The sequence below is a fragment of the Austrofundulus limnaeus genome, unplaced genomic scaffold (genome assembly GCF_001266775.1).
Source record: "Austrofundulus limnaeus strain Quisiro unplaced genomic scaffold, Austrofundulus_limnaeus-1.0 Scaffold575, whole genome shotgun sequence".
Taxonomy (NCBI): Eukaryota; Metazoa; Chordata; class Actinopteri; order Cyprinodontiformes; family Rivulidae; genus Austrofundulus; species Austrofundulus limnaeus.
This window is the reverse complement of record NW_013952977.1, coordinates 297,739-308,156: the sequence shown is the minus strand read 5'-3', so window position 1 is coordinate 308,156 and position 10,418 is coordinate 297,739. Positions and strand designations below refer to the sequence as shown.

At 41.7% G+C, this 10,418-nt stretch overlaps 1 protein-coding gene across 1 annotated transcript in view; it reads right to left on the bottom strand.

Moving 5' to 3' along the window:
* trim45 (tripartite motif containing 45) overlaps positions 1-10,049 on the bottom strand; it is a 17,427-nt gene extending 7,378 nt beyond the window's left edge. Inside the window, exons 1-6 of the mRNA XM_014026639.1 lie at positions 9,354-10,049; positions 6,457-6,745; positions 6,184-6,329; positions 5,763-6,079; positions 782-911; positions 258-372 (exon numbers count right to left, since the gene is read on the bottom strand). Of these exons, the coding sequence (XP_013882093.1) occupies positions 258-372; positions 782-911; positions 5,763-6,079; positions 6,184-6,329; positions 6,457-6,745; positions 9,354-9,805 (1,449 nt within the window). The 5' untranslated portion in view covers positions 9,806-10,049. The remainder of the gene's footprint in view (positions 1-257; positions 373-781; positions 912-5,762; positions 6,080-6,183; positions 6,330-6,456; positions 6,746-9,353) is intronic.
* Positions 10,050-10,418: the final 369 nt, after the last annotated feature.

Here is a 10,418-nt window from a genome sequence, read left to right as displayed (position 1 = left end):
ATCTGAGAATTATTTTGTGCATTAAATTGAATGAACATGGTCTGGATAGCCCACAGACATACCAGAAAAATTTCTAGGACCCATAATTGGTTTCCATTAAGGATCTGCAGGAACCTTGTGTTACTAACCTGAAGAAAGAAAATGGATATGTATATTTAAACTCTGATTCCAGCTCAGCTCTCTTTAATTTTTTTTAAAATTTTTTTGAATTGAATTTGAATTACTAAAGATTTTCTGCAGACAGAATAGTTTTATACCTTTATATGTTGCGCTCTGACACAGACCCACACAGAATAAGCTCCTTGTTCCTCAGGTTTGTATGAGACACAGTACGTCCCATCATTGTTGTCAACCACTGCCGTCTGCACTGTGCTGAAAAGAAAAACACAAGCAAACCTTTTCTTTTTTCATGTTTGATGAAAAAACTATTATTTTTTCCCCCATTTGACATTTTAACTTTAGTTACAAAAACAGAAAACATTGTTCCAGTTAAAGGATTTCATCTGTGTTATAAGCTGTAAGAGTTAGCCTGTTAGCAAGTGAAACAAACAGCCTACTGCAGACTTGCTTACAGTTAAAATAAACATTAGCTTGTCAGCATCTTAAAACTTTGCAAAAAGCAAGAATACATAAGTAGAACTAAAGAGTTGCCTCAAAAAACAAAGAAACAAAAAAATAATAATAAAAAACAGTCAACAAGGTTCCAGGGTTGTTTTTCATTCTGACTTTCTGAGTCAGAAATGGTCCTGGCAGAGCCCACCGGACACTAAGAAGCGCTCACCAGTTCTTCTTGTCTTTGTGGACGATGCTGACGAGGACACGCTCTCCTCCTCGGGCCAGCTGCTCCCCGGCTGAATCTCGACACACCAGCATGAAGTGGCCCTTCTGGTCCTCAGTGCACTGACGCAGACCTGTGACCACAAGAGAGGGTGAGAGGACAGAGGGCAGAACAGAGACATTAACACACTCTGGATGAAAAGATAAATTATCTAAACATAGACTGTCTGTCAAAACAATTTGTTTCATATTAAAATGTCTCCAGAATTAGGGATTTATAGACCAAAAATACTTAGAGAGCAAACAAGAACCTGAATATCCAAGTAAATCCTGKAGATTTGCTGTAAGAGTCTGGCTCTGTCATAGTTTAGATTATTACAAACGTAAAATCAAACTGACTACTGGGTTCTAGAGATAAAAGAGACTGTATGTGGGGAGTTTTGATCTGTAGCACTGACACCCTCCAAACGACACAACCTGAAGAGCACAAACTCTGATCAGTTTCTCACAAAACTGCTGAAAAAATTTGTAACATTGTGCCACAAAGACTGAAGGGYTAATCCAGAACTGCTTTAAAGGTAATCCAACACAAAATAAAGACACTATCATTCCTAATGAAAGATTTGATGTTTCAGAGTCATTTGAGGACAAGTTCCTGCACAAGACAAACATCTGACAACACACAGAGCTGTTAGCAAACATTAGCTCTGTACTTTAGCTTATTGAGAAGAACAAAACTCCGTCCAGAAACCTGTGTTTGCTTTAGGTTTCCACCTCTGGCACAAGTCAACAGCTTCAGGCTTTCAGAGTGAGMCCCAGAGAATCAGCAACAAATCTCCACAAGATGCTTCAGTTTGCTAATGTGACCAGAAAATGACCCACCTGACTGTAAGACCATCTGCTCCTGTGAACCAGGTGATGTCATTTTAACTAACAACATGTTTTTAGCTCAAATAACAAAAATACAAGTGAAAAACCAACAGGTTTTAATCATTCAGTTTGATATTTATTTAACATGACTGCCATCTTGTGGTGTACCTAAGTGACTGTAATCAGGCTCCATTGATGTAGCAGCATCATTAACACTGTAGTGTGAACACTGAGCAACATTCATACTCAAACCAGTTTTCTTCCATGTTTTCTGCATGCACCTCGTTATGCAATATTACTTCCATTTCAACTACTTATATATCAAAACGTTCTGCTCCTTTAGGACATTCTGGATATGACTTTTGGTGTTTCAGCAATTTATAAGTTTTGAGATATTTAGCTTTTTTCTGCCATTTTTTTCTCATATAAAACAAATGGAGATGTTGTAATCATACTTAACACTCTTCACAGTGTTCATAAATCTTTTACCGCACTTTTCATATTTTGTTCTGTTTCTGCTTTTTAACCTTTTTCGGCTTCTTTAGCCTTTTATTTAGATGATTTTAGCTTTTTCTGATTTTTAGGTATTATTCTGACGTCTTCTGCTATTCTTCTACTAATTTCAAATTTGTATGATTCCTTTAGCTGTTTTCTGCTAACTTCACCTTTTTGTGATAATTTCAGCTTCTTACTGCAGAAGAAGAAAAAATATTATATCTGCCCCTTTTCTCAAAATAATTATTTAAAAAATAGTCTTCAAATAACAAAACCAAAACAAAAAAGAAGAAAATAAATAAACTAGAAGCAATCGGAGAGTGCAAACCTCCGCCAAGACCAATTTCCCCCATCCTGTAACACTAGAGTTACAAAGGGGCACACCAATACTACAGTGCCACCTGCTGGACACTTTGAAACCCACGCCCTGTGAAAGCATCACAGCTTTGCCGATCTCAGAGTGTTGAAAGAAAAAAAATTCCTGTATCCGCATCGTGATCCGGAACATCACCAAAATGTAAAGGTGTGTTACTTGGTCCAGTACCTACATGAGGTAAAAATTTCATGACAATTCGTCCACAAGTTTTTGAGTAATGTCCACAGACAGAACGACAGACCGACTGACAGACAGACGGACAGACATAAGCGACTGAAAATATTACCTTGCCGTTGGCGGAGGTAATAAAGACTAAACTCCTAGAACAACAACTCATATAAATACACAAACCGTTACATATTTCTCCAACAGACTAAGCTTTACATGGGGTGTGTGTGTGTGTGTGTGTGTGTGTGTGTGTGTGGGGGGGGGGGGGGTCACTGGTGCCAATATCCAGCAGTCACAGTGTGAGGGCCGGGGTACACCCGGGGTACACCCACACAGGTCACAAGCCCATCACAGGGACACCTCGAGACAAACAACCACTCTCTCACTCACACCTAGGGACAATTAAGAGTTATCAGTTAACCTAACAGTCATGACTTTGGTCTGTGGGAGGAAGCCAGAGTTCCTGGAGAGAACCCAAACATGCCCGGAGAGAACATGCAAACTCTACCCAGAAAGATCCCAGGGCCGGGATTTAATCCGGCAACCTGCTTGCTGAGAGACATCAGCTCTACCAACGGAGCCACCGTGCCGCCATTCTTCTACTGATCTTTCACTTTTGTTGTCCTATTTTCAGCAAAAAATTTTCAGCATCAAGGATTCACACTACATGTTTGTAGGAAATGCAAATTCTCTAGTTACATGTTAATTTGAACGACTGGAAGTTTTCAAATAAATGAATGATTGTGAATAACAAAATAAAGACACTTAAGATACAAGTACACTTTTAAAATATTTTAACTTTTTTTTTTACCTTTTCTGAACTGGTAAAATATTTAAAAATACGTTTTTGTGAGTAGTGGTTTTGTGTATGAAAAACTGTCTTGTAGTCAGGTCGAAGTTTCCTTTGTCTTGATGGCACGTGTATGGACCTGCTATGTTTTGTGTGTAAACATCCTCAAAGTGTATTACCTGAAGGAATGTTGAGTCATTTCAACATTCCTTCAGCTGCTGGGGAATTTCTTTAATTCCCTTACAGAGGCAGCAGCAGTGGTGTTTATCTGCACAGCAATAACTCAGTCTGCACTGACTTCTGTTTCTCTCATAAATAAAAAGGTTGATGCTACGATGCTATGATGATGTTGATGCAGTGGTGGGCACCAGTCCGCTAAAGCGCAAATCCGCTAATTGTGGACCTAAATATTTCGTTTGTGCTTTAGCGGTCTTACTATTTTTATAATTCATAAGCAGATTTGCGCTTTCTAAAATTAAAATGCAGTACCACTAATAACTAATTATCTACCAGTCATCATTATCTTGAACAGCAGAAGGTATGACTGTCAATGAATCACAACACACATGATCTATCCATCAGCACCCCTCCCAATTAAACACACTTATTGAGAAGATATCCTTGATGACTGTTGCTTTGGGTCACAGTTCTCATTTCCCACAATGCTTTGTGTCTGCTTACATAGCAGGAAGGCAATAGCAAAAACACTTACCGTTTGTAATCCATACTAAAATTTTGTATGTATTGATTTATTTTACTTTACAAATATACAAAAATAATACAAAAATAAAGTTTAAACGCTGGAGCTCAATACTTGACGTAATTGGTCGAAGCAATCGGCCAACAAGGTAAGAGACGCAGAAATGATTTAAAGATGTTATGCTAATGAAGACTGACATCTAGTGGTCAACTGGAGCAACTACATGGAAAACTTTAAAATCCACGCTTTTATTTTGAAGTGAAGATAGTTTCCTGTACTCTGTGCTTTCGTTTCTCATCACAAATCAAATCCATCATGTACCCAGAATGCATCGCTTCAGTTTCCCAATAAACAGTTTTAAAATTACTTTATTGATGCTTCTTTAATGAAAAATCTACAACAAACAAAAGAAAAAGACAAAGAAGCAGCTGAGCAATCCTCATCAACTTTTTAATTTTTACACCAGGAGCTAAAGGTCTGTTTCATGAAATCACATCCCCAGCAATCGGCGCTTGTAGAATTAAGTTGTAAAAGAGTTCATACACCGCTAGTTTGCACAGTGTTGCCAACTTAGAGACTTTGTCACTAGATCTAGCGACTTTTCAGACCCCTTTTCCCCAAAAAGTCGCTAGATTTGACCGACAAATCTAGCCCCGGTGTTTTTAGAGACTTTTAGGAGCTTTGGCGACAGCATTTTCCAAGCACTGTTTTCCTTTCCTCCTCTGTTCCTCCGCAAGCAGCGAGCGCGGAGGTGAGCCCCTCCCCCTTCCTAAAGCCGTCCGAGTCACTGAAGCCTCGTGCAGCACCCCCAACCCTACCCCCACCCTTGGCTGAAGTCAGCCGAGAAGAGAGACTGCTGCAAATGAATCATGCATGCGCGAAGCTTCCACTGCTTCTGTSTGGTTTACAAAGCGGGATGTAATATTTACTGTAATGTTTTTTTCTCTGGCACTGTCTCTCTAAACTAAATCTCTGGACCCAGCTGTGTTTGACTCACAGATCAGTCACTTCTTCACCTCTTCCTCCCTGTGTCTCCTGACATCGAACTGTCTGCAGATTAAATTTAAAATTCCCACAAATTTAATTTATGTGGATCTAAGCATTGAAGTCATAAAATTATTTTTATTTCATTAAGTTTAATTGCAGTTCTAAACATATTTAGTGTTTTTATTCACTTTTATTCTCTTCATCATCTCTCCTATAGCTCAGATCACAATTATTGACAAACATCCAACTATGCAAATAAAGCGATGACGTCATCTAGCGACTTCTAGCGACTTTTAGGACAGTCATCAGGGACTTTTCTTGCTCAGGAGTTGGCATCACTGAGTTGGCAGTGTTGTGCATATAGTGTACATGAATTGCTAGTAAGTGTCAAATTGAACTTGCACTTAAAAATTAGCTTCCACTAGTTTTTCTACGGCACAAGTGCTTTTGAAGTTGCGGACCTAAATATTTTCATAAGGGCTTTAGAAATTGCGGAGCTAATTTTTGGACTGGCACTGCCCACCACTGGACGCTACAAATGAACACAGATCTGAAGAACAAAAAAATGTCGATCCATTAAACTTTTCTGAGACGTTTACCTTCTCCTTCAATGGTGCACCGGCTGACATCCAAAGTCCTGGAGTTGATCACACCCACCAGCGGGTAGCCCTCCACCTCCCCTGCCGTCTCAGTGGGCAGGAAGCAGATACTGCTACTGTCGTCAGGGGCAGCTGCAGCCGGTTGGGGTTCAGGACTATTCTCTGCCAAATCAGTGAGTCTCCTTAGAGTGACTCCTTTGGCACTAAGAATCTCAGCATCTGAACCGCAACTGAGAAGTCGCTCTGCAAACTCCACACCACCTCGGACGTCTTGCAGCGTCTGCTGCAGCTGTGCCCCCTGCAGATGGAGGTGGTTCCTGCAGGGCAGAAGAACCAGCTTAAAGGTGAGAATCTGTCTGCCGCACCGCCAAGTGGTGGTGGAGTTCCTACAAAATACTTTTATTAACGGATTCTCTCAAACCTGCGTTGGAGCCGCAGCTCCTCCAGACGTCGCAGCAGAGACAGGCAGTGAGCCTCCACAGCGCTGGCGTAGCCTCGTGCAAACGCTCTAATTTCACTTGCCACCGCCTCAGCTCGTGCCTGCAGATTGTCCTGGGAAGCTTCCACCTGGAAGAGGGTAGAAAAAAAATACACTGCATTTCAAACAGGAGGGGTCCTTTGTGTCCCAACACCTTGGGATAATAATTCTGCACACAAGGGAGAGATAAAAGATTAGAGTTGGGTTTCTGAGGACCTTCTGCAGCGCCTCCTCCAGCTGCTCCAGACGAGGCCGCAGCCGCGAGCCGACCAGTTCTCGGATGCAGTCGCTGTGCTGATTGATGACGTGGTGCGTGGGGCAGCAGCCATGGTCACGGTGCAGCGTGGCAGCGCACTCCAGACAGACGGGCAGGTCGCAGGGCGGACAGAAGAGCCTGAGCTCCTGGCCCGGGTGGWGGGAGCAGAGGACAGGGCGACAGAGACAACCACGAGCCTTCAGCTCCGCCACAGCATGAACAGAGTGAGAAGCTGTTCGCTTCTGACGCCTGCACACGAGACAACAGTATGCTCAGTAAAAACATAAACAATACACCTGTAAGGTTMAACTTTGTCCCAGTTTCAAACCTTTGCAGGACTCAAAAATATAACTTTCAAAAAGGTTCTAAATATTTTGTTCCAGCCATCTTTCACTTTTCTTAGTGCCTGAAAGTATAGAACATCCCCACAGCATGACATCACCACCACGCTTCACTGTGAGGCTGATGATGTCACATTTGGTGGTTAATTTACCTTAGACCTGATGTTGTCCTTGATCCATTTCTGTAGAAGAGCTTTATTTCCATCAGTTATCTTTGGCCTCACGAATGTTTCTCTGATGCCCTCCTTGTTTGGTTCACTCATTATTGTAAACCCTCTATTGACACCTGCTTCAGATGTTATCATCTATTAAATGGACGTTATTAGTCGTTATCAGTCCCATAGAATGGCTTCAGACTGTCCTGACTGTGCCGCCTAGTGGGTTCTCCGTCCCATAGAATGAACTGRTAACGTCCAAACTGGCTGGTTAATATGAGGCATAAAGCCACTAAGGTAAATTTTAGAGAAAACGACATGGGCTGTGATAAAGTAGACCATTGTTGCAGGCCCAACGTAGGGCAATGGATAGCGCGCCGGGCGGGAGAGCCAGGATCGAGACCAGGCACGGGCAGCGAGAACACCCCCCAGACAAAACATTTATTAAAATATGTTTTTGTTATTTACACATTCAATGTCATTGATATGTTAACCCACTAGGAGGCACTGTCGGGACAGCCTGAAGCCATTCTATGGGACAGATAACCGCTAATAACTTCCATTTAATGGACTGATAAAGTCAGAACCCGCTGCTATTGACAGGTGAGGGTATCTTACCATTATGTAGAGATCAGCGTCATTCAAAAATGGAATTCTGAACAATAGTAGGAACCCACTTGGATATCTTTAAAAATCTTTCCTGATCTGACTCTAATCAGCTCCACACAGCAGTAACCAGCACAGCAGTCAGGCCTCAGCGTTTAGCTTGTATCAAGAAACAAAAACAGAAACAGCCCAGCAGTCTGAATCTAAGCAGAGACTCTGCACTAGGGCTGCCACCATTAGTCGACTACTAATCGATTATTAAAATAATCGATGAGTAATTTAATAATCGATTAATCGTTTTTTTTTTTTTGTTCTTTACTTTGTTTTTCTCTCCAAACTGCTTTGACACCTTCCACGGCCACATCTGCCTTTCTGTCCTTGACACACATGCACAGTAGTGGTAACTGGCATAGGCCGTGGACGTCACAAGACATTATACAGACAGGCTCTGGTATCATGGCTACCTGACAACGGAGCTCAAAGTGTGGGATCATTTTAAGAAAATGAAAGAGAAAACTGTGCAATATCTGCAAGGCAGAACTTGCCTTCCATGGCAATTATTTTTAGTTAGCATATTGCTAAAATCTAATCATGGTTATGATAGCAGGTGCATTCTGGCGCAATAAGCTGTATGTTTTATTTTCAATTAACGTATGATCCGATTAGTCGACTAATCGAAAAAATAATCTGTGATTAATCGATTATAAAAATAATCGTTTGTGGCAGCCCTACTCTGCACAACTCAAAACTCTCTAAAAATCCTATTCATATAATGATAAACTGACCTTTTAATGTATGTGTCTTCCTGGTTACACCCCTGGAGGTGTTACCTTTAAAGTCAGACGTTAAGAACGTCACTAACTTTTGTTTATGCTACAGCCAGAACACAGGATAACACACACACACACACACACACACACCAGCTGATCGTTTACAAAAATCCCTTCAATTACAAATCCTATTTTGACAAAAAAGAGCTGTGAGAATTATTAGTAGAAAACATTAGGGCATCCTAGAAATACATTGATTTCATCATTTGAAATGACTGAAATTTTATGATTTGGTTCATTATGGCACCATGCAAATTATATACAAGAAAATATTACATGTAAATAGTCAATATAATATTAAGAGCAAAGAGATGTAAAAAAAAACCCCACTATTGTAACTAGTTTACTTCATTTCAAGGAATACATTTATGGAATAATCTTGATACTGGAATTAAAACTTCCAGAACATTTAATGTGTTTAAAAAATATGACAGAAGGTAGTTTATTAAAAATATATATTATGTAGTTTGTATTGACTTATTCAAATAAGATGTGAAGGATTTGACATCATTTTTTGTTTCGTTTACAAAAATTGCAAATATTTCAGGCTGGAGTCAGGATAATATTTAACTAAAGCTTTTTAAATTTATAGTGCTAATAAGGGGCAGATATGAAAATTTTCTTTTCTTTTGTCCTTTTTATTTATCACTCTCTATATAAAAGTTTTTAATGAATAAAGTGAAATAAAAATAATAATTTCTCCATAATGGATTTAACAGAGCTCCATGGGATGTTGAGGGTTAACTGTAGGCTCCTCCACAGCTTTGTTTCTGAGCTGGGGGGGCCCTTGGTCTTCATGATGTTATTAATTTGATCTTTCTCTACTTGACCCTGGAGGCTCAGATCAGATGTATGAATGTTTGATGTGGCTGTCAGAGCTCTCAGCTTCAGGTAAAACTGACCCAGCACACCGGGTCTACTCCACCTGTGAGCCTGGCAGCAGAAGCCGCACAGGTTGACGCAGCAGACGTCGCAGCGGCTCTCCGCGCCTCCCTCGCCGCACAGGTCGCACCCCAGCGGACCGTCCGACWCCAGGGTCTCCACAAACACCTCGTCCAGCGCCAGGTGGTCTGTGCTCAGCCCCGCCGGCCCGGACCGAGGGATGTCCACCTCGGAGTCGCACTCGGGACACAGCACCGTTACCGGGACTGCCGGTCGCTTCGTCTCCGCCGCCCCCCCGGTTCCGTAAGAGAAGGGCTCCAGCGCGCTGATGCAGTCCGAGCAGAACGTGTGCAGGCAGGGCAGGATCTTTGGGTCCCGGTACAAGCGTTTACACACCTTACAGACCGCTCTGGGGTTCACGGAAACAACTTTTTGTTCTGGTTCCGAGCTCGGTGTCGGGTTCTCTGAGGTTTCTTTCTGTTCCGACCGCGACATCGTTGGTTCTTGGGTTCTTCTGGTGGCTCTAATTAACTTTTGAAGAACGGCACCAAGAAACACTTCAGTTATGGAAAAGTTGGGTTGCGTTCAGGCTGCGTGGGACATTTGAYACCACACTCCAAACAGACCAATCAGGGGCTCCTCACGGACTATCCGGGGTGGTCCACAACTTTTCCTGGACTTTTAATGCCAGGCTGGTTCTGACTGCCCCCATCTACCGGCAGGACCCAACCATAGAACCAAGGTAAAATCCTGAAAATGGAATTAGTCCACGGCCTGTGTACCCAGACAGCCTCTGAAAAATGTTGTTGTTGTTTTTAGTTTGTTTATATTCGGTTATATTCGGATGTAGTTTTTATTCCAACACTCAGGACCAGTTCATGGCTTGGAGCACAAAAAATAAAAACAAAATAAACACTCAGATTAACTGAGCAGATAATGCGAGACAATAAGTGAAAACATTTAACATAATATTCAAAAAGTCACCAAAAATAACCCCTTCATTCACAGGGGGGGTGCCCCCCCTGAGTATAAGCTGGCCACCCCAGTGGCCCCCCCAGTTTTATCCTGTTGAGTACCCAGGTTTTTCCTTTTTCAATTCCCCTACCTA